Below are 25218 nucleotides of genomic sequence, written 5' to 3'. Positions count from 1 at the left end.
CATAATAGATATCCTGGTGGAACAAATAATAGCAAACAGGTTGAAGTAGCACAGAAGTGTGAAAAATTAATATAATACAATCACACAGAATTCTTTATTCCTTATGAGCACAACCATATTTTCAACAATATCATAACTTTTTGCCAGTCCCAATTTGTCATAAAATTCATCTAACATGGAAAATTTGTATAATTGTGCAAAGGGCTTCTTTTAGCAGAAGATCTCAAGGCCCACCTTGCCTACATTGGATTCTTTACTGTACACAAGAAAGAAGCCATAATCAAACAGATTAGATCCTATCTGCAGTCAAGACATTCATACGGTCTCTGTTCCAAGTTTAAACTTTAGGCATTTTTCTCTTGCCTGTTAACCAATGCTTAATGGTGAGTTAACCAACACTTAGCAATTCATTTTGTGGCCATGGGAGAAAGTATACTTTGGGTCATCCCATGGAATGTACTTCTTGGTCTGGTTTACCTCAAAGAGCTGACATGACACCTAGCATTTAGGAAAAGTACCACAAGGCCAGGGTTAAGTTCCCAAAGTAACCTAAAGATCACCCACATTATCTATTTCAACTAGAAAAGATATGAGGCACAAAACATCTGACTGCCTTCTTCTCAACTGGCAGGATATGCTTTATCCTGTTCATGATATCTATCAGGCATATTTAAAACCCAATATGCTATTCCATTAATGCAATTAAATATGGGAAAGTGGATGTCACTTATTTAGTAATTATTCTAATCAGCATTTTGAAATTTTTCACAGGATTAATTTATATTCAGTTCTATAGGCCTGGCCTTACTAGGTTCACACAAAGGTATTTATTATTTGTCCAGTGAAAGTGTCTCACCCATATTCTCTGGATTAAACTGTGCATCACGATTTGGTTTTTGGTAGATTAGTTCCTGGACTTTCATCAATATATACAAGAAGTTAGGTTTTTTTCTCCCTTTAACTCAATGGTGGATATTTGGCTGTTTTTTACTTGCTTTCATTTACAATCAGTGTTGGAAGGCCTAAGGATGATAGATTTCAAGTAAGAATATTTGTGCAAGAAACAGATAGTGTTCTTCTCCATGACAGGCTCTTGGGCAAACTGTCTAACCAAATCTACATCATATAGAGCTTTAAAGATGATCGCTAGCTTTTTAAATTGACTCCTGATATTTACTGCTAACCAGTGCAGGGCTAAAAAGAATCTTTCCTGTAGTAGCAGATTCCACCCACTAATACACTAGCCACTGCATTATCCATAAGTTCCAAACTGTCTTCATACAGCTTCATATAGACCAGGGTGAAGAAGTCAAGATACGTGGCAATAAGAGCATGTGTTACTGTCACCAAAACTTCTGGTCCAGATAGGATGATAATTGGTGCAGTGGCTTTAAGAAGACAAAAGCTCTCCTGGTCACATTTTCTGTCTAGCTGTAAATCTAGGACAGCTCCAAAGTCACAGATATTCTATGGGTGGTGTACAATAATTATGTACAATACAAACAATTATCTTTCTGGATTGCCTAGATGTTTACAGATTAAATAGTACCTCCAACTTGCTGGGATCTCCCCAACCAGTTTCTCATAGCTTCCAAGTATAGAAGGTCAAGGTTTGAAAGCATTTCCACCTCGGGCTGGGATGGTAAAGCAAAATTGAGTGTTATATAACGTTTGTGTTTCTCTACTTAAAAAACTATTTTTATTATTTAAAAAATGCCCATCTACTTGCTTCTGGTAAAGCACATCTGCTTCTATGCCAAGTACAGGTGGAAAAAACAATGTCCTTTTTTAAAAAATGAAAGAGAAAAACAAAAATGACTTTGAGCTGCCCTCTAATATTCTACTTGATCCCATTTCTCCTGCTAAGTAGCAAATGGCTGAGCCCATAGAATGGGAAGTTAGTAGTCCTAAATTTCCTCTCCCAATAGATCTTTGGGTCCTTCCATTGGCTCACCTCCTTCTTTGAAGAAGCTGCTTAGCACTACCAGGGAATGCCTTATCTGATACCCACCCCTGAGGCTTGATACAGCTCTCACATCATGTGCACCCTCTACTTCCCAGCTGTGGCTATTAAAAAGTGGATATGAAAAACAAGTGATTTCTATAATGTGTAGAACTAGAGGAATTAGCCATTTTTAACTTGAACTCAGAAGGAAGTAGATAATATCTGAATTTGTTTCAACCCACCTAGACCTTCACAGCTTCCAGACATTGCAGTAGGACTTTCATAACATCTCCATTTAGTCCTATTGTTGCAATGTACAGTCCAGTATCATCAAGATACCTTTTATGACAAATATCAAGTCAGTTGTGCCCCCTGAAGGAGCAATTATAGATCCTAGAAAGATCATGATAGTCTCCCAACAAATGTTTGAAAAAATAATTTCAAACTTAATGCCTTTTTCAAGCTCTGCAATTTCTTTGAGCAGCATTTTGTACACCTTCTTGAATGGGTGACAGTAGACATTAACAACAGCATTGATTTTATTCACTCCATCATTATGCTTCTAATTTAATCAGTCAAAAAACACACTGCCCAAAGTCAAAAAAGTTCATTCATTTGGATTTCAAAACAGTTTTAGATATGTCTGCTATATTTTATCGTGCCTCATTCCCCTTCAGTTCTGAGCCTTTTATTGCTATCTTCTAATTATGTGGTTTATATCTACTATTTCATTGCTTTGTATTTTCCAGTGTTTTGCCATTGTCATCTTTACTATAATTAATAAATATTTTACTAGTTCTATGTATTCTACTATAACAGGTAAGTTTGTCATGGAAAATTCTTCTTCATGGTCTTGTAAAATATTGATTGTTGAAATAAAATGAAGCAATTTTTTCTCCATTTATCCTTACTTCATATATCTTGCAGAGGAATTAAACAAATGCATTATTTCTATTTAAGCACATAATATCTTACTAAACAAATATATTTTTGTTTAGTATATATTTTGCTCTTAATTTTAATAATGTTAATTTTTAGTTCTGATGTTTACTTTTATATTGTTTTATATATGCATTGTTTGATGGATTACTGTACACTGCCCAAAGTCACTGTTGGTCATATAAATCAGTCAAACAATAATGAAATATTTGAAGATTGATTGGTGTATATTGATCTCATTTAAAATCAAAGGAATATCTTCAATACTATATAAAACCATTACCAAATATATAAAAGGCTATCTTGAAAGTGTTAAAAATATGTGGAGAGGGTTTGAGATCTATCAGTATGGAATTGTTCTGGAGAAGTACACTAAGGAAACCAATTAAGAATTGGTTATTCATGGAGAGAGATGATGCTTTGAGATTTATACTCTGGACCGTATCAGGACCCTGGAGAGTTCTCTGCATAACATTTTGAAGCAATTTATATCAGCTTGAGACTTACAGAACATTTTTGTTTGTGGCATGAAAAGTTTGTACAGGATTATAAAAGTGAATGACACCCCCTCCCCAAAACCATAGCCGTCTCTGAACTTGGGGTTTAAGAAGTGAAACAAGATTTAAGCCACTCGTTTTTGTCCTTTAACCACCCTCCCCAGTCCAACAAATTAAAAAAGCAACCAATCTGCCCTTAGGGCTGAGGTGGAAATCTGCTTTATACACGTACTTTACATGAAGTTGTGCTAAAGTTTTGGAAGATGACTTTTATCCCAGTGCTTTAGGGCCATGACACATAATCTAATATATTACATACAAATCTATTTAAATACTGTAGGTTAAAACTGATCACAAAAATAATTCATAGAAGATAGTATGCAGTTTAAAAGTGCAATATATTATTCAAGGTCTCTGCAGATTATGTTTGGGGGGGGGTGCAATCAAATATACTAATATTTTAGTACTAATATAATACTAATATTAATTTATATTAATATATTAACAAATATATTAATATTTATGCTTGCAGTCTACACTTAATTTTAATTTTGGCTGAATATTTGGTTGAGAAAGTTGAGAAACTCATCCTGCAGCCTTTGATAGTTACTTCCTGTGTAGTTTTACCAATCTCATTTTCAGGAAATTAAACTTAACTAATGCAAATTATAATTCATATATAAATTTGATAATTTACATTAGTTAAGTTTAATTTCCTAAATTCTTAAAATGCACCTTTTTCTTCAACAGTCTGTCCTTGGTGGATACTGGAGCAGAGGCATGGTATTGCCAATGCGATATTTATTTATTTTTCAGAAATTCATAGATCCTTTTCAAGAATTGATTTGATGTGGATTTTTAAGAATCTTGGAAATATGATATCCAAGATATTTCTTGACCACAACCTTATCAATTTGATATGTAAGAGAAAACCTACAACTTTTAGATGAAGATTAAATGAAATGGAAACAGCTGGTGATGGAAAACTGCAGGAAGAAGTTAACTGTATTCTTTGGTGACAACATAAAGGGACAGGCTTCAACCATTTGGGACAACAATAAAGCTTTTATGAGAGGGGTTTTATTTATCCAACATAATTGAGAGTTAATAAAGAAGTTTCAAGAAAATTGCAGACCAGTTTGGATAAAATTAAAAAGAATAAAGATTTACAAAAGACACCAACAAATGTAACTACTGTATGTCAGATTAAACTTCTACAATAACAACTCTCTGTGCTAACTGTAGGAGAAATAGAGACAAAACTGAAATATGTAAAACAAGAATGTTGAGTGTGTAAATAAACCTGGGAAATGATTGCCATATAAACTGTGAAAGGAAAGAGAAAATGATAGAACCAGATATTAGTGGACAATATGAGTTTACAGAAATCCCTTTCTATTATTTCAATTTGCATAAAGTGCAATACATTTACTGAGGAAAAATGGAAGAAAACCTTAAAAAACAAAGTTTATCAAAACGTTCACAATCCCAGAGGCAAATTATGAACAGCCCTTTACCATGGAGATAACGGATAATAGAATGATAGAGTTTGAAGGAACCTTGGAGGTTTTCTAGTCCAACTCCCTGCTCAAGCAGGAAACCCTTTAACATTCCAGACAAATGACTATCCAATCCCTTCTTTAAAACCTCCAGTTCTAGATTGGATCTCTTCTTGATAAGTTTCTGTCCATTACTTCTTGTGCTGCCTTCAGAAATCACTGGAAGAAGAACATTTCTGTGTGCGGGTCAAGGAGGACAGCGTGCCTAGTGGGCAGATGCCTACTTGAGGTTTCCCAGTATCTTTAGCCAGAAGGGCTGGCGGGGCAGGACAAGAGAAGAGCCTATGAGTTCGCTGGGCACCCCGGTGGACAGGGTTGGGTCCTCGGCAGCTGGTGGCTGAATAACCTAAACTTGGAATCATGTGATTTGAAGAACAAAACAACCCGATATTTTGTACTACAATTTACCAGATCTTTTGATAGCCCAGCATGATGTTTGTTCTAAAGAAATGGATCTTTCTTTGGCATCATCTGTGGAATAGGTCCAAACAAATAATTTTAAAGATTTTTTTGGATGTCAGATTGATAATATAGAACACAATTATAACTTGGGAAGATATCCTTGATTACATTTAGGTTTGGCCAAGAGCATTTATAATCTGAGATTATACCATATTTTTAGGAACTGCTGAAGTTCTTCAAAGGTTCAAATTATTGGAGACAGTCCAAATGAATTAACTTCTGGTTTTCAGCAAAACTGTGTCCATAGTATTAATTCCATTAATAAAAAATAAAATTATTTGATAAAATGATAATAAAATTATAAAAAGGCTGAGAGCTGGAAGAGTTGGAAGGTGAGATGGAGTGAGTGTTGGTCCCTCTACCCCAGGTGAGAGCTGGAGGGGAGAAGTGGCTCCCTGATTGATGGGTGAGAGCGACCGGGCAGGGTGCCATTTGTGCATTGAATGGATGTATTCTGAGTGTGTTGGGAGATAAGGGGGTGCTAGATGTGACCCCTCTGCATCAATGAGGAAGGGGTGGTGGGAGTTTGAGGGCACTGAGAGCAAGTGCTATAGTGCCTGTAAGGCGCACCTTGCCCCCGACAGTTTGTCAGTGGGAGGAGGTTTTTCCCCTTTTTAAGGAATAGTATTGGGGATGGGGGATGGAATGGTTCTCAGGGGAGGCAGAGGAGGGCGACCTATTTCAGTGGTGTCGGGTAATGGGAGATATGGGAGGCAAGGGGGGAACTGGGATGGAAAACACAACTTCAGTGTTTAGGACCAGTCTCGTGTTCTGCCCCCTTGCATTCACCTCATTTACCTGGTCAGCAGATCTGTGGTAGCCCTGGTCTTGGGCTGCTGCTTTTAAATGTCAGATCAGCCTACATAGCCAGCCTACGGCCAATTTGATCCTCGAAGAGAAGCTGATCTGGTTTGTATAACCGAGACCTGGCTAGGCCCAGAGGGAGGTGTTCCCCTCATTAAAACGTGCCCAATGGATTATGAGCATGGAACCAGTCTAGACCTCATGGCTGGGGAGAGGGTGTGGCTGTTATTATCAAAGAATCTCTAGTAGCGTCCAGGATGTCAGGATTCCAGCAGTTACCTTAATTAATTAAATCATGAGTCTCGAGCCAAACTTCCAAAACTTCAAAAGGATTTATTGGGAGTTAACATGTCCGGCACTGCCTGGGTGTAGTCGACTCTGAGACACATAATTCATTATCACCCTTGAACCTGGTTTTCCCCCACCCCCTGGGTGTATCATACTTCATATTCTCCAATGGGACACATCCATAGCCAAGATTCATCAATCATGTTCTCCAGTTAGAATTGTGCATGGCAGAAACTTCAGTCACCTAGTTACTATCTTTGAAAACTATTTATGGAATGTACTTTTGATTTTCAAGCTGCCACACTGCTCCCCCTCCCTTTCTGTTGGCAACTCTAAAAAGACCATAAAAATATTTTATGAGTTGACGCAGGGCACTGCCACACAAGTGCCCGGCTGTGAGAGACCTGGGCTCAAGGGATCAGGTGGGAGTGGCTGCTGCTGTACCAGCCTCCCTGCTGCATAGCAGCTTTCTTACCCAGGCTCCTGGACCTCACTGCAAGGCTGGCAGTGGAATTCCCCAGGCTTATAGTTCTAGGGGATTTCAACCTGCCATCCCTGGGGCAGGGGCAGAAGTAGCCTGAGATTTCATAGAAATCATGACTTCCATGTCCCAGGTTATCCAGGACCCAACTAGGAATAGTGGTCACACACCCAATTTGGTGTTCTTGTCGGAGCAGTGTCTATGTGACCTGGAATTGGTGGGCCTGTCCTTGGTCCTATTGTCATAGTCGGATCATAGTCTGGTGGCAATGAGTTTCTCAAGAGCTGTACCTCCCCCTGCCACAGGGAGAAAGCAGCTTTGAGGGGATCTTCAGCCTCAGTGGGGTTAGGAACTGATTCCATTTATTCCAAGAGTTAGCAAGGTGGGTGGCTTGTGTGCGGCAGGTCCTTCCAAATTGTCCTCCTTGTCATCCAACCTGTTCTTTTGCTACTGCTGCTGCTGCTGCTCCTGATGATGATGATGATGATGATAGATCAGGATTCCAGTAGCCACTACAAACAAGGCTATGAGGTCTCCAATGATGGCTTTATTGGTGGCTGTGCCAGTCATATTGGGCTTCTCCCAGACAAGAACAAGCATTGAAACCTGCCCCATGTAATTGGTGTTGGCAGCTACTTTTTCTCACTATAGTCACTGACCTTGGACTTCCATTGTCTTTGGGAGCAATCTGCTGGATGTGGTCCAGCAGAAATCTAATGGGGTGGGATTTCCCCTTATGCTGCAGATGAATGTAGCCTCACTGAGGGTCAGATAGCCCTCCATAGCAACCTCAGAAACATTCAACATGGAAAGCCAGACAGAGATAGACTCATGCTGTGGCAGTTCAACAAGGTAGGTGATCTGTTGTTGTTGGCTTCCTTGGTGGGAAGCATGTTGTAGTGGCTGATGACAGTGACAATGCCATCAGGGTTATTTGTCTGCTTTGTACTAAAATAACCACTCAATTTTAACTGCCAGGTGATGCAAGCCGCCAGCTTCTCATTGGTGGATGTGCACACAGATATAACCTGCTTTGTTTTTCTAGCCTTCACTTCCGCAGCTCAGTGCTGCCTATGGGTTTGGCCAGGATAGCCAGGTTGTTGGTGTCTACTTCACTGCCATTGAGATATGTGGCAAACTTGCACATGTAGGTGACTTCATCCATCAAGAAGAGGTGTTCAATTGCCAGTATGTGTTGTGGTTAGCCGGCAGCAGGTGCAGACAGATGAGGAGAGCGAGGACTCAGATGAGGGGCCAGAACCATTAGGGAGTGGACTGCTGCCTTCAGAGATTGTGGGGGCTGGCAGCAGTGATGAAGAGGTTCCCGAGGAGCCTGTGCCAAGTGTGCGTGTGCACAGGATTGCTCAGAGGAAAGAGCAGTTATAACAGCACGAGCAACTCGGGAGTAAGGCTGCAAGGTAATGGCCCCTCCCTCAAGAGGATAAAAGCCAGCTGTGAAATTAACTTTCTTTGCAAAAGGTAAAGACATTGGACATTGGACATTACAGCTGGTATTTGAAGACTCTTGTAAGCTATTTCTTATCTGTTGTTTTTTGTCAGACTTGAAAAACTTGGCAAGGCTCTTTCTTGTCGGAGCTAATTAGTTGGAGGCAGCCTTTTATCTGTGAGGAAACAGGATTCTTAGCTGAAACTTAAACAGATTATACTGCTGCCTTTGTCTTGTGTTTGCTTTCTTGGAACCAGGTTTGGGTCAGAACAGTATGGCATCTGTCAAGCACACTGTGAGAAAACAGATCCGCCTGCTATTCTTTTCCAATGGATAATTTTGTCCATGTGATGGATTGTAAACAACCACATTCTGTCTCTGACCTCCAGCTTCCTTAACCAAGGTCAATTAGCTGGCCTTCCTTGCAGGCTTGGTTAATGCGACTTTGCAGGGCAGGATCACTTTCTTCCCCAGGTAGCTGGTGACCTCATGGTGGACTGTCACTTGCTGGATGAGTACAACAGAGAGGCAGCTCCAGAGGCAGTTTGCCCAAGCGCATGGCGGTGGAGAGGGCAAGCAGTGGTTATGGGTCCTCCACTGGCAATGGTGCTCAACTCTTGGCTGTACCGCAAATCTACCTCTGATCCTCCAGAGTGACTGCTGTCACCGCTACTTCCTGCTGTAACCGCTACTTCCTGCTGTATTACTGCTACTGCTGCCGCCGCCTCAGTCCCATTGTGAGACAACATGCATTCCTTACAATGCCATATATTACCGACTATGTTTCTAAATATATTTGCATGACCTTAAATTTGTCCTATGCCCAGAGTTGCTATTTGTGGCTGCACTCAATATGAAGTTTGAAGAATGCTGGCTTTATCCCTGCAGCCATAGTCCTCAGGGAGCTCTGTCCTGAATTATATTATTTATTTTGTTCAGGAACTGCAAATGGTACAGCAAACAAGGGCATACAGGTGCCGCTCAAGGTGTTGGTTGTTTGCAAATTGCAGGACTGCCTCTCCCTGAAGTCAGAGACCTAGACAGCTCAGGTACCTTCACTCAAATGCTGCCATCTAGTGGGAACTCTGAAGCTTGCCTTCTTCACCTTAGTTATTCCTGCCCCGTAAAATCCTTAAGAAAACGAGGAGGTCCCCACAGGAAGGCTTTAAAGAGTTATGGTACCTCACCCTGTAGGGTGGAGCTGAGCCTGGAGGCCAACCAATGGAAGCACTGAGGTGCCGGAAAGCATGGCCCTGAGTGCCTGGAGATTTTTTTGTTTAAATGTGTACTCTTTGTGGTCTATGCAGGGTTGTGGTTCATAACAGAGATGGCTAAATAAATAATTTATTCATAAAAACTTAGAAAAGAAGGATGTAAAAGAATTAGAAAACAGTAATAGCTTTTTCACATATGAAAACTGCCATTTTGGATGAAATTATTAAATAGACTTTAAAATACTTTTTCTTTCAATATGGTTTTAGGTGTGCTTGTTCATTTTTTTAAAGTGTCACCTTTTTTGTAGGATTTTATCTTTTTCAAAATGTTTTAGACTTTGGGTAAGAAAAGCTTCTTTATGCATATGTTTAAAACACTTGTTTTTTTTCCCCAAGATTTGTTGTGATCCTGGAAATAAGTAGAGATGCTACTAAAGCTAAAGCTTGTGATAATTGATAGTTACACACTGTTATTGTCAACTCTTAATGATCACATGGATAGATTTTCTGCACAGAGGTCTCTGCCCAGCCTGCTCCTTCAGATTTTATTTTATTTATTTAAAACATTTATAGAGCTTCCCATCTTTCAATAAATCTGGGCAGCTCTCAATAAAAGATCTCCTAAAGGATTGAATTATTGCAATGCGTTTTGCATGAGGCCACCTTTGAAATGTATCTGGAAGCTTCAGCTGATGTAGAATGCGGTCATGTAAGCCATGTTAGGTGCCCAAGGACACATATAACACCTGTGCTCCATGAACTGCCCTGGGTGCCAGTTTGCTTCTGGGTCCAATTCAGGGTGTTGGTTATTACCAATAAAGCCCTCCATGGCAAAGGACCAAACTGCCTATAGAATTGCCTTTGCCCCATCAGCCCATCCCACTCATTCAGGCAGGGAAGATATGGTACAGACCCTGTCAGTCAAGGAATTTCCAGTTGGGAAGAGGGTCTTTTCTATTGCTGTCCCTGCATTGTGGAAAGTTTTGCCCCCAGAGGTTAGGAAAGCCCCCAATCTTTTGGCCTTCCGCTAAGGGGTCAAAATTGGGACACAAAGCCTATACAACCATGGGGCTGGCTGGTCACATGAGAGCCCCCTGCCTGTATTAACAACTTATAAGCCCACTTCTTAGAATTCTTCACTTTCCAAAATTGTTATGTTGTTGTTTATATCATTTTAAAACTTTTAGACCTAAATTATTCTAATTTTAGTGTTTAATTTTGTTGATGATATTATACACTCTCCATGGGAGATGGGCAATTAAGAAATATTATGACAGACAGACAGATAGATAGATAGATATAGACAGATAGATAGATAGATAGATAGATAGATAAACAGAGATAGATAGATAGATAGATAGATAGATAGATAGATAGATAGATAGATAGATAGATAGATAGATAGATAGATAGATAAGGGTGTGCTTACCATCACTGTAGTTGAGTCTTTCCAACCTGCAACTGGTTATCCCCTTCTCTTTCCTTCTACTTTTCTTAACATTAGAGCTTTCTCCAGACAGCTGGGTCTTCAGATAATGTATCCAGAGTAGATAATGTGAGCATGCTCATTTATGCCTCAGGTGAGAACACTCTTTTTATCAGCCTCTTCAAAATTGGTCTCTTATTTTCCAAAGCACAGAAGGCATAACAAGAAGCAATGGTTGGAAACGAACCAAGGAGAGACGCAACCTAGAAAAAAGGAGAAATTTTCTAACTGTGAAAGCAATCAACCAATGGAATATCTTGCCTTCAGAAGTTGTGGGTGCTCTGTCACTTAAGGTTTTTAAGAAGATAATGGACAGCAATTTGTCTGAAATGGTGTGGACCAGGGCTGTCAAACTCCTGGGCCACGAGCCAGATGCGTCATGCTTTGGCCACACCCACACCCGGTTTAGCGAAGGGGAAAAAAGTCCCGATACGCCACTGTGACAATGAAGTTTGGGCTAGAGAGCAACAATAGTATATAAAGATCGTATGTGGGGGCATATTTGTCCCTCTGGCCACTAGATGGGGCTAGAGAGCAACAACAATATATAAAAGTTATATGCTGGGGCATGACAATATGCTTTCTCTAAACCAATAAAAATACAATAATTTTTCTCAGACTTATAAATTTCTCAATGATCTGTTAAGTAACAAAAATTTATCTATACATTTTCTGCTAGGTAGAAAGTTATATGCTGGGGCATGACAATGTGCTTTCTCTAAACCAATAAAAATACAATAATTTTTCTTAGACTTATAAATTTCTCAATGATCTGTTAAGTAACGAAAATTTATCTATACATTTTCTGCTAGGTAGAAAGTTACATTGCTGTACCCCAAGTCCACTGCTTCCACTTCCACTTCCAGCCCTGTTTGGTAAGCTAGAAAAATGTGAGATAGATAGTACCACCACCAGGTGGATCTGTATCTGGCTGACAAATTGTATTCAATATGTAGTCCTCAGTAGAACTACATCTACATGGAGGAAAGTAAGCAGTGGAGTACGCCAGTGTTCTCTTTTGGGCCCAGTACTCTTCAATATTTTTATATATAGGCAAAACTCAAAAAAATAGAATAACATGCAAAACTTCATTTATTTCAGAAATGCAACTTAAAAGGTGAACCTAATATATGAGATAGACTCATTACATGCAAAGCAAGATAGTTCAAGCCGTGACTTGTCATAATTGTGATGATTATGGCTTACAGCTTATAAAAACCCAAATCCACAATCTCAGAAAATTAGAATATTACATGCAATCAATAAAACAAAGATTGTACATAGAACAATATTGGACCTCTGAAAAGTATAAGCGTGCATATGTACTCAGTACTTGGTTTGGGCCACTTTTGCAGCAATTACTGCCTCAATGTGGCTTGGCATTGAAGCTAACAGCCTGTGGCACTGCTGAGGTGTTATGGAAGACCAGAATGCTTCAATAGCTGCCTTCAGCTCTTCTGCATTGTTCGGTCTCATGTCTCTCATCTTTCTCTTGGCAATGCCCCATAGATTCTCTATGGGGCTCAGGTCAGGTGAGTTTGCTGGCCAATCAAGCACAGTAATCCCACGGTTATAGAACCAGGTTTTGGTGCTTTTGGCAGTGTGGGCAGGTGCCAAATCCTGCTGGAAAATGAAGTCAGCATCCCCATAAAGCTCGTCTGTGGAAGGAAGCATGAAGTGCTCCAAAATCTCCTGATAGATGGCTGGATTGACCCTGGACTTAATGAAGCACAGTGGACCAACACCAGCAGATGACATGGCTCCCCAAATCAACACAGACTGTGGAAACTTCACACTGGACTTCAAGCATCTTGCAGTGTGTGTCTCTCCATTCTTCCTCCAGACTCTGGGACCTTGGTTTCCAAATGAGATGAAAAAGTTGCTCTCATCAGAAAAGAGGACTTTGGACCACTGAGCAACAGACCAGTTCTGTTTTTCTTTAGCCCAGGTAAGACGCTTCTGATGTTGTTTGTTGTTCAGAAGCAGCTTGACAAGAGGAATACGACATTTGAAGCCCATGTCCAGGATCCGTCTGTGTGTGGTGGCTCTTGATGCACTGACTCCAGTCTCAGTCCACTCCTTGTGAAAGTCTCCAACACTTTTGAATGGCCTTTTCCTGACAATCCTCTCCAGGCTGCAGTCATCCCTGCTGCTTGTGCACCTTTTTCTTCCACTTTTCCCTTCCACATAACTTTCTATTAATGTGCTTTGATACAGCACTTTGGGAACATCCAACTTCTTTTGCAATTACCTTTTGAGGCTTTCCCTCTTTATGGAGGGTGTCAATGATGGTTTTCTGCACAACTGTCAGGTCAGCAGTCTTTCCCATGATTGTGATTCCTATTGAACCAGACTGAAAGACCATTTAAAGGCTCAGGAACCCTTTGCAGGTGTTATGGCTTCATTAGCTGATTAGAGTGGGACACTTTGAGCCTAGAATATTGAACCTGTTCACAATATTCTAATTTTCTGAGATTGTGGGTTTGAGGTTTTCATCAGCTGTAAGCCATCATCATCTCAATTATGACACATCACGGCTTGAACTATCTTGCTTTGCATGTAATGAGTCTATCTCATACATTAGGTTCACCTTTTAAGTTGCATTACTGAAATAAATGAACTTTTGCACCATATTCTAATTTTTCGAGTTTCACCTGTAAATGCTGACAGATTAATACAAAAGTTTCATGAGAGGAAACCTCACAAGCCTAAAAGGGTTCCTGGAGGTGGCAGGGGAGGTTAGAGTTTATCTAATGTATTGTGATTATCTCTTTGCAGGAAGTTCTTTTGGCTTGAAGTAGGGCAGCCTGTCGACCCTGAAGATGACATATATGTAGCCATATTTTATTCCAGCATTTGTATATTCTTTTCCTCGCTTCTTTAGGCTTTCTGCAAAGGAATTTAATGCTATTTTAGGTTCACCACTCTCTAGCTGTTGAAAGGGGGTTATAGAGATAAAGGGGGAATGTTATGTCTAGGTGGCATTTTTTCCCCATGAGAATCAAGAAGATACCAGCAGTTGGTGGAAGCTGGAGTTTGGAGTCACTGGACTGATGGATGAGAATTGATTGGAGATTATGACTCTGGGGAAAAAGTTTCAAATTTTTGCTTTTTACTGGGTTTTTTGGAATCTAACCAGAGTTGGAATTCTACCGAGTCCTTGCCAATTTGATATGTTCCTAATAAACAGACTTTAAAGAAAGATGGACACATTGGATTTTATTTCAGGAGACATATTACTTCGAAGCTTGACAGCATGCCATGAAGAAGCAGCAGTGGCAGGCTTCCTCCTCATGGTCAGGGCCTGTACAGGGACTACCCAGGTGTATTACACTTGCTCCACAACTTGACAGATGGAGCACACATCTTGGCATTGGCCCACTGACTCACCCAGTCTCAAGGACTGCTACTTGAGAAGATTCAAACCTAAAGCAAAATAAGGCCTACTGCAATTCAATTGACCATCTCAAGTTAGCCCGCATTGAATTGTCCTGTGGGGACTTGGCCAGGACAAGCTGTCCTGTGGTGAGTTTGCCAGGGTGAGTCAGCAAAATAGCCAGGAACAAGTCAGTTGGGGCAGGTCACCCATGGTGAGCCATCCTAGACCCTGTTCACATCTATCACAATATATTTTAAGCTTGACCTCTTTTCAGTCTATTAGCAATCCTTCCCAGATTTGGGTGTACAAAGTTTGATGACCATCCATTCTATCTCTTTGCCTAACTGTAGGAAAATATTGAAGAACACTGATCATATAACAGAACCCTATGGTACTCTTTCATATTATTTCCCTCCATGTAAACATAGATCCATTATGAACCACATGTTGAATATATTTTTTCAATCACCTATAAATCCAACAAACAGTAGAACTATCCATCTCATATTTCATTTTATCAGAAAGAAAGCATTACTGAATCCATTACATTCATCACATACTCTTATTCTACCAATTTATCAAATAAACAACAAATAGAAGCATTAGGATTTAAACTATATTTAATAAATTCATTCTTTTTTTTTAGTAATTAGCTTGTTCTCTTCTTAGTGTCTGGAAATCCTAAATGCTTGATGATCCTTTCTAGGATTTTCCCAGGCACTGATCTCAAGCTGGTAATATGCCAGTGATGTCATTTAAAGATAACTATAGAGCTGAAGATAAAGTAACGAACATGAAGATGATGGAGACAGAAGAAATCCATTACCTAAGCAATGAAGTGCAAAATGTGACATAACAACAAAACACGAAAAAAGTGTTTGTTACACTGACAAGATAGAATGACTTCAAAATTTTTCTTTGGCCTTGCTCTCAAATCACATCAAGTCAAATTCGTTGTGGTTTATTTTACTTGACCTTACAGTCATGCCAAGTGTAACTTGACAGTCTGTCAATGTTACATAAACCATAAATATCAAACATTTTATTTCAAATATCCTTTTAAAAATATTAGATGGTACTAATATTAATGTGCTGATTTTGCGTAAATATTTCCTGCTAACAATCATTATCACTGCTAACAAAAAGGTTACAATAAATTTCTCTGCATCTTCCATGAGATTGCAATATCCCCCCCCCCCTTGAAATTAAAGGACTGACGTCTATTCTGGATGGAATAGTCTTGCTTTGGGGCAAGTTGTCATATCTTCCTAAACAAAAGGATACCCATCCCAAATGTGTCCTTTATATCAGAAAGGATTCATAAAAGTACCAGAACATAAAACCATTTCCCTAGTATGAACTTAGTGCAAAGTAATAATAATTAGGCCAAGTATCACTTCAAGAATGATTGCAATAAGCCACAAATGGGGAAATAGTCTAAAAGAGAACAGTAGATAACATAATGCAAATAGTGTATTATGGAACATCAGGAGAGCTATGCTATTAGGCTATACAGTATACAATCCTCATTAATGTTCCATGACCATGTTCTTCCCACCTCCCTTGTCACAGTTAAGCAAACCCTAACACTGTCATTAAGCATGTCATGTGACATTTGCAACCTCCTGCCAGCTTCCCCATTGACTTTGCTTATCAAAAGCCAGCCAGCAGTGAAGGTCACAAATAGCCAAAACATGAGTGCAGGATGCTGCCATAATTGTAACTCCAATCTGGTTGCCAAATTCTCACATTGCAACCATATGACCACTGATCTGCTGCAACTGTCCTAAGTATGAGGTCTGGTCATAAGTAGCATTAATTCAGCCCTGTTCATAGGATTATCTGTGGTGTAATCTGGCAGGATGTAGAGGTGCACTAAAACGGGTGGAGTTTAGGCCTTCCAGAAACTGATAACCTAAAACCTCCATTACCCCTACTATTCTGGTTAAGGTTCAGGTGGCTTGCAACCCAAAAAGGGCCATAAAGCTATGCATTCCTGGTTTCTTTTGTAGACATTAAATACTATACAATATTCTTACCCAGAATGAGGGCGTTATATGCAGCTTTCTTCTTTGCAATCTAAAGACACCCCCCCCCATACTAGGATTGTAGGGGGAGTGCATAACTTGCCTAGCGTCCCTGTCCTATTGTTTCTTTTTATTTTTCTTATATGTATCCATTTCATGTATTCATAACTGTTATACTTATACCTGTTATCTTATAATCGCTTGGCAAAATAAATAAATAAACAAACCCCCCCCCCTTTTTTTTGCTCCAAAACCGAAGTTCTCTTCAAAGCTGCGTTTCCACGATTGCTGAGGCTTCCTCTCACTAGAATTGCACAGAACAAGCACGAACCCTAATCTATGCTTGCATGCGGTTCTTGTCGCAAGAAAAACCACGAACGTGTTCTGTTCTATACTATAACGATTTTGTGCAGCGCGGCGGGCACATGTATTGCACGAAAAGAGCCGCAAGGGAAAAGCTTCGCCTTTGTTTCCCTGGCCTACACCAAATACAGCAACCCTTACTGCACACAGCGATCCCTTTTACCGCTCAGCGTTGAGGCCCTAGACACGCACCTCGGCTCAGCCCAAGCAGCCCTTTCCCTAAATAGGCCCTCTTCGCTCAGCTGAGATGGAAGCAGAACAGAAGGCGGCGCTCTGGCGACAATGTCAAATACGAGGCGCCGGTTACGTGCCTAATGACGCTACTCGCCTGCCACGACTCGCTCTGAGGCCGAGAGGAGAAACGGCCTGAGCGGGCTGGAAAACCAGGGCTACCGAGGCCTGCTCTCCTCCTGCTCCTCCTGCAGTCGCCACCACAGCAGGGCAGGTGGTAAGCGCTGCACGACTCCCTCGGAGAGCTGCCAAGCGGACCCAGAGCGGGAGGGGCGGGGATCTGCGAAGGAGCCTCCCTTCCCCCTTCTCTCCTTTGGAAGGATCGCGTCCGCTGGTGCTTCAGCTTGACGTTTTCCGCTCGGCAGGAGCCGACCTTGGTTTGGGGCGGGGATGGATCGCTGCCTCACATTCTAAAATGAAAACTTCAATCCTGACTAAATTTTCCTGATATTATATGCGACTGGCACATTCAACGCCTGCCTTAAATACAGTAATTAAATAAGTTACAAAATTGATTTGTAGTTTAAACATCTTGTACAGTTTTTCTAGGACTACTAAGTCTATCACATATCAAGCAATTTACTTCCGAGTAAATATGTAGCGGATCGGTCTGAAGGCTGGCAGGTAGTATTCAAAGGTGTCATCTTCTTAGCAAGATCGAATACCACTGGTGAAATCCACTGATAATTCATAAGACAGAACCATAATGTTCATGTTAAAATTGTAACTAACATTAATAACTACCACACAAGCAGAAATAATTGCAATAATTTAGTATCCATCCCAATTTTCACATATTAGTATGAAGTTGATTGGATCTGTACTTTATGTGTCTGTCCTCTTCATTTTAACAATCATCTGGCGATACCACTGATATTTTCAGGGTGATCTTTTACATATATATTTAGAAATAAGACACACTTGAGTCAGTAAGATTGAACTCAAGGACTTTATATTAAATGATTGAAAAGAAGACATGTACAGATTTTTTTTTAAAAAAGTCGAGTGTATTCAGAAGCAAATTTCAATTATTTTAATATATTTCTTTCTAGAGGTGCATAGTATAAATAAAATACAAGTTTTAGACCTTGTGTACACACATATTTTATCACTTTGGAAACAGGTCTTCAGCATCTTTCTGAATGAACCATTTAAAACAAACATCAGAGACATGCAAAATATGCATATGCAAAATATCACTTAGCTGGGGCAAAATTAATATTTTTCCAATTATTGAAGGATTTTTTTAAATGGTAATATGATTGAGTCATTTTATCATAATTAAATTTTATTTGTGATAAATGGTGCCAGCTAAATAAATATTGCTAAAATTTTTAAGTTATTGGCATTTTGAAGGTTAGGAAAATGCATTCTTGCCAATTTGTGATATTTTAAGGTAGCTTCTATTCATATATGAAATAATACAATCATATCTCTGAAATATTAAACTTTTTCAGATACAGCATGATAAAAAGGAAAATTACCAGGGGTAAAAATACCCTTATCATAAATGGCATAATCCCAAACTTGATTATTGGTTTCTGTGCTTTAAAAGTGCAGGGAAATCTCTTGCTTTTTCTAAACTTGTTCTGAATATTACAGGTAAAAAGGAGAGGTTTTTTTTATTTTATTTTTTTCATTTCAATATAAACATGCTTGTTGCAAATATAGTTAATAATAAATGAGTAATATGATCAGATATATTACCTCCATCTGTAATTATATCAAAAGATTAATAGAAATGTTAATAGCCAACAAGAAACAACATTTTGAGGTTTTGACAAAAATACATCTTTAAAAATTGCTTTTACAAAGAAATAAACAGTTTAATTTGAATAAAATGAAATGCTTTATATTATAATACTTCAGAAATTTTAATCCTCTGCAGTGGCTTCAAATTTCTATTTTAACTCTTTTTCTTATGGGGTCTGAAATATCCATTTAAATTCATCTGTAGAATCTAACTACATTGGAAATAATTATACACTTAATATTTTTACAATGTATGGTATCAATGCCAGAGATTTCTAAAATTTTAGAAGCCATGCATATTACATACATACATTTTAAGGCTTTAGCAATTTAATGTTGTACAACTTTCTATAACATTTTAGGAATGGTTCAATATCATACAGGCTTCCTGTTTTTAAAACTGCACTTTGATTGTTAGTTTATTGTGGCAAAAGTAAGATTGTATACTATGTATAGAACTAAGTTATAATTATATATTAAAGTTGATCTCATTTTCACTTTGGATATGGGTGTTTTATGAATGCTTTATTTTAATTTCTGCAGAGCCACAATCGAACAAACTTCCTTTAAGAAGGAAAAATAAAATTCCTCAATTTTATTGAAGCTTCAAAATGTTTGTGAGACCATGTTTTAAGATAGTAAGCAATCTCCAAATAAATGAGTTAGGTTGTTATAAACATATGTCTTTATAGTAATGTTTTGTTTTTATTAATTTAAAAATGTTCTTAGTAATTGAAGTCATATTTAGATACCAATGATGACAAAAGATTGTGATTAAGGTTATGTGATGAAGTTTTATTACCCTACATTTTGTTTTATTTGTTAAATATATCACATCCCTTGTGTATGTGACTTACTATTTACATTCCCTTTTTTAAGAATAAAGCTAGAACTTTTGCAATTAAATTAATAACTATTTTTAATGCTTATTTAACAAAAAACAAAAGAAACTTTGTGTGGTTGAAATATTTTTCATTACTTTTTTCATAGAAGAGATAGGAGTTAGAAAATGTATATCAGAATAAATAGTTGTTTCTGGTCATATTAAATTCATTGATTTTTTAAAATAAATTGTTAGCAAGGAATTATAGGATAATAACTGTCCATTTTGTTCTAAAATACAGACCTCAGTTTAGACAAGACTGAATATCATCATAAAACAATAATTTTGGCACTTTGTTGAACAAACTGAAAAAGCTAAATAATATATACAATCAAATGCTTTCTAAACAAATATTTGTATTGTATTTTAAAAGTATTTCAAATAGTTTTAACTATTTTATTTTATGAAGCATATACTATTTTATATTATGCAGCACATCTTAAATCTGAAAAGTCTTTATGCTTTTAGTAGTGGAAAATATTTGAAGTAGTTCTTTATTTGGTTTATACAATTATCTGTTGTCATGCTCACAATCTGGGATTCAACTTCTTATGAGAAATAAACTTTTTAAGCCAGGCTGTTAAAATGGAATTCTATTTCTGAAAAAAAAAAAAACTAAATTTACATAACTTATGTAGACTAGTATTTATTAGAATCAAAATACCTGTCAGAATACCATTATATATTGGGTATCCGTTGAAATATATTTTTAGAACAGGTGTAATATGCATAAAAAATAAATTTCATCCATCCAAGATAGTTAGTTATATTTGCCAAATTGCCAATAGAATATTTCTTAATTTTTATTGTATAATTATTGGGAACTTTAATACCGTAGATTTTAAAAACGAGCTGCCTGCCTTCCTAGTTCAGTAATGGTTCTTTCCCAGCCCAAGCGGGATTTTATAATCTGTTGCCTCCTTGGTTATCAAAGGTAATTTGGTAATTAGGTAGTCTGAGAGGTTAGCATCTGTATCTTAATATATCTAAGCTTAACCGGACCTGTTTTTAAATGCCTTTCCACATTGCCTTACAGAGAAAGGCAGTGCGGCTTGGTTTGCTAGTTAACTGATTATTGTAAATGGAGAATATATCTTGATAGCTAAAAAATAAAGAAGCGTTAAGTATCCAACCTATTTCAACAGATAAATTTTCGGTGATAAAGATAGCCAGTCAAACCTGCCCAGCCCACCTTTAGGTGACATTGCTGGAGGTGCTACCGATAAGACGACGTTCCGGGTTTTCCTTGCGGGGAATGCGTAGCAATATAGGAGGAAGGGACCTCCCGGGTGGATCTCAGCTTCTTCCCGGCTTGCTCGTAAGACAGCTCTCCCCACTCTCAGCATGATCCTCGCGGGTAAAAAGCCCTTCCGCTCAGGCGGGTCACGCCGCCCAGCTCCAGGAGGGAATGGGCGAGTTAGTTTAGCGCAGCCCGCGACTTTCACTGCGTTCCTGGATGTCAGGTTATAGCGCAAACTCCAGGAATCGTTCTTCCACCGCAGCTGAACCCGGGAGCGAACCGCAGGGTAGGAAGACATTGTGCATCGTCGGAGTTGCAAGGACGGCCTGAGTCCGAACTATTGAGGCGCTAGAGTTAGCGTTTCCCTCTAGTTTTGGACCTAGCAGATGCCAGCTTTCAACCTTCCAGGAGTCGAATGCCCGTGAGAAATAGCCTGTTGGTTACTCTTAAAACCGTTTGGAAAGACGATTTTGGGTATTCGTTTTCTTTGTTTTCTAGTAGTAGTGCAGCTTCCAAATACTTAGAGTTATCCTTGATGAAAATGGGTGCTCTCCAGCATGGACCGTTTAGAATATGCAGTTTGTAGATACTAAATCAAAGGCTGACTTGGCTGAGATTGCCTCTCAAACTTTCTCATGGCAGAGAAAAAATCTAGGAGAAGGAAAAAGGAAAGCAAGGCCTGGAAAGCCTGTGTGTTGTTCCAGTGGTACTGCTTTTGTTTCAATGAACTGGTTCTGGTGTCTAGTCACAGGAAAAGAAACTTGTCTTTCAAGATGCACTCAGAACTATTGTGGATATGCACACAGAACTATTATGCGGCTTATATCCTCAATAATATATTGTATCATAAAGTGCAAAATAGCAAAGATTGTGGCATTTTTCTGCCTCAAGTTAATAAAAATTGCAATTTCCCCAGTAAAGATGCTTTGATGCATACAATCTATTCCATTTTACTGCGGGCATTCTGGTTTCAGGTCATTAGTTTCTTTATTTCTTCACCGTGTTTCATAGAGGCTGTGTTCATTTTAGCCCTGAACTTGACCACAACTGAAGAAGTAAGGTAAAATTCCCTATTAAGAAAAGCTAAATAAGTTCCAGGATTTAGCTTGGAAAAAAAATTATTTGGAAATTGTAATATTATGAGCAGCAAGACTTTACTGTAACTGAAGATTGGTTGCTTTCACATTTCAGGCAGTAAACATCTAAGGATTAGGCTAGGCTGAACTCCCATCTAACTCAACACCCTTTACTGTTCAACTTTTAACGAGAGCACTGCAGATCACTTTGAGAAAAGTAGCAGGAGAGAATGGATCTTTGATTTAATCCGGAAAGGCTATTCTGTTCTGGAAACTGCTTGGACCCTCTGCTGGGAGGACAGTATGATTTGCACACAAAACGGCCTTCCTCAAAAAGAAAGATCCCTCCAAACTCATGCATTCAGTAAGGCAAGTAAGCACAGGCTCTTTCCCCATTTTGCAAGGTAAGGTACCTGGGAAGGTTTTAGAGTTTGACAGGCCAGCAGGCCTACCAAAGCTCTTAAGAGCTGAGAGGGACATTTTCTAAATTCTTTGTATAACAATGTAATCCTGAAGGTAAAGGTTGCTCTATTATGAAGCCCTGGAAAGCATCCTAGAAGCTGGCCTTTGAAGTCATGCAGTTTTCAATTGGGGAGCTTCAGACGGGGAAAATGGTGCGAATTTCAAAAGGAATGAGCTGTCATATGTAGGAATGACCCCGACACGTCGGAGTTGGGTGGCATTGATTTATACTTTCAAAGGGTTGAGTTGGCGTCAAGGAAGAGGTAGTGGGATCGTCGGTTGCCTCTTGCGAGGTGCGGACTATTCCGGGCTCTCTCTTCGCTTGAACACTTCGCCTCCTGCAGACAGGCGAAGGGCGCGGGTGCAATTCCTCCTTGGGGACGGCGGGCGACGGAAGGGTCTACTTAATGGGCCAAGAGGCGGGATGAGGAGGACGCAGGGGGAGCTTCTTTCTCTGTCCTGTTTGGGTCCGCAGACAGACCTGAGGCACATGCAGACTTCTAAAAGCGGGGAGAGGAAAGACAGTTACTCTGGCGAGGCGGACGCGTATTCGCGTTTAATAGCAGACTGCCCTCCTCCCCCCACCGGGTCCATCTCTCCCGAAGGAGAGGCGGCGGCGGCGGCGGCGACAGAGTCGGTGGCGGCCTCAGTCGGGGTGAGCGTGAGGAAGGAGGGGGGGAAATCCAAACGCGCGCAAGCTGGGGCCGGGCGGAGTCTGTGTCCCTGGCGAGGCTGGCCTGGCGCAGCGCGAGGGCGGGTGCGGGGCCTGGCCGATTGCTAACGGGCGGCGGCGGCGGCGGCGGCGCGGACGAAGAGAAGAAGGAGCGATAGCCGGGCGGAGGACGGGTGGGTGGGGCCTGAGTGCCAAGAAGCGAGCGCCTCCTGCCCTCGCCCAGTCTAACCCGGCGAGGCGCTGCCGTCTCCGATCCCCGGGCACCTCTCTTGGTCCTCGCGCTCTCGCGCTCTCCTCCTCTCCCCGTTCCTCTGCCCAGTCGCGCGCTTCCCCCTCTGCCATGTTAGCCGCTCTCTCTCTTTCTGTCTCCTCCACAGATCTCGCGAGAGCGGCCGGCTGCTGCTGGTGGCTGCGGAGGGGGTTGGAGCGGCGGCGGCGGCAGGAGCAGTAGCGGCGACGGGCGGCGGCGGCGGCGGAGGAGGAGGCGGCGGCGGCGGCGGCCGGGGGGGGCGCAGGCAGGCAGGCGGGCGTCGGGTAGCCCGAAGGCATCATGGCGGATAGAGACAGCGGCAGCGAGCAGGGCGGTGGCGGGGCGCCGGGCTCGGGCCCTGGCGGCGGTGGCGGGCCCGGCAGTAGCGGCGGCGGGGTTGGCCTCCAGCACGAGACGCAGGAGCTGGCCTCCAAGCGGGTGGACATCCAGAACAAGCGCTTCTACTTGGACGTCAAGCAGAACGCGAAGGGCCGCTTCCTGAAGATCGCGGAGGTGGGTGCGGGAGGCAGCAAGAGCCGCCTGACGCTCTCGATGTCAGTGGCGGTGGAATTCCGCGATTATCTGGGCGACTTCATCGAGCACTACGCGCAGCTGGGGCCCAGCCAACCGCCGGAGCTGGCGCAGGCCGCGGACGAGCCCCGGCGGGCCCTGAAAAGCGAATTCCTGGTGCGCGAGAACCGCAAGTATTACATGGATTTGAAGGAGAACCAGCGCGGGCGATTCCTGCGCATCCGCCAGACAGTCAACCGCGGCCCAGGCCTCGGCTCTACACAGGGCCAGACCATCGCCTTGCCAGCGCAAGGGTTGATCGAGTTCCGCGACGCCTTGGCCAAGCTCATCGACGACTACGGCGTGGAGGAGGAGCCGGCCGAGCTGCCCGAGGGCACCTCCTTGACGGTGGATAACAAGCGGTTCTTTTTCGACGTGGGCTCCAACAAGTACGGCGTTTTCATGCGGGTGAGCGAGGTCAAGCCCACCTACCGCAACTCCATCACCGTCCCTTACAAGGTGTGGGCCAAATTCGGACACACTTTCTGCAAGTACTCGGACGAGATGAAGAAGATCCAGGAGAAGCAGAGAGACAAGCGGGCCGCCGCCGCCGCCGCATCCTCCTCCTCCTCCGGCGGAACAGAGCAGCAGCCAGAGACCGAAATCAGCAGCAGCACCGCTATCGCCACTGGCCCGCCCGGAGCCTTGCTGCAGGCGGAGGAGCCAGAGGAGGATTGATCTCCATCTATCTTTCCTCCCTCCTCTCCACATCCCTCCTTCCCGTTTGGCTGCCTCCTCCCTGCCCTGCTGCACAGAGACACTGGTAATAATGACAACAACACACAGAGAAAGACTTTATACTGTAAGGGAGAGAAAGAGAGAGAAAATCAACATCCACAAGCCGAAAATAATGCATACCGTTAAATATACCTGTTATAACTCCAAGGGGAGCACCATCTACCTATCCACCACCAAAACTGACAGCCGAGCAAGCAACTTCTTTCTCTCCACCCCATCGCTGGATTGTTCCTTCCACTCTTGCTCATCGTATAAAACAGTAAGCAGCTGCTAAAAACAAACAAACAAAAAATTACAAAAAAAGTAATAACATTATATAAGATGAACTGTGTTTCCTACTTGATTAAAAAGATATAAAGAACTGAGTGTTTATTTCCCTAATTAACCAAGAACTTTTGTACACGTTTAAGCTATTATTATTAAAAAAGTGTTTGCAAAAATGGTCAAGATTA

At 41.0% G+C, this 25218-nt stretch overlaps 1 protein-coding gene and 1 pseudogene across 4 annotated transcripts in view; one reads left to right on the top strand and one right to left on the bottom strand.

Moving 5' to 3' along the window:
• Window positions 1–5715: 5715 nt before the first annotated feature.
• On the bottom strand, window positions 5716–21295 carry LOC148126283 (nectin-2-like; annotated as a pseudogene).
• PURA (purine rich element binding protein A) overlaps window positions 17232–25218 on the top strand; it is a 32938-nt gene continuing 24951 nt past the window's right edge. For all 4 annotated transcript variants that reach the window (XM_087930581.1, XM_087930578.1, XM_087930580.1 and 1 more), the window contains exon 1: window positions 17232–25025. In XM_087930581.1, the coding sequence (XP_087786707.1) occupies window positions 23759–24706 (948 nt within the window). In that variant the 5' untranslated portion in view covers window positions 17232–23758 and the 3' untranslated portion in view covers window positions 24707–25025. The remainder of the gene's footprint in view (window positions 25026–25218) is intronic.

The sequence above is a fragment of the Pseudonaja textilis genome, chromosome 3 (genome assembly GCF_049901715.1).
Source record: "Pseudonaja textilis isolate UNSWEBS1 chromosome 3, rPseTex1.2, whole genome shotgun sequence".
In the NCBI taxonomy this organism is placed as follows: Eukaryota; Metazoa; Chordata; class Lepidosauria; order Squamata; family Elapidae; genus Pseudonaja; species Pseudonaja textilis.
This window is presented reverse-complemented; position numbering and strand designations above follow the sequence as displayed.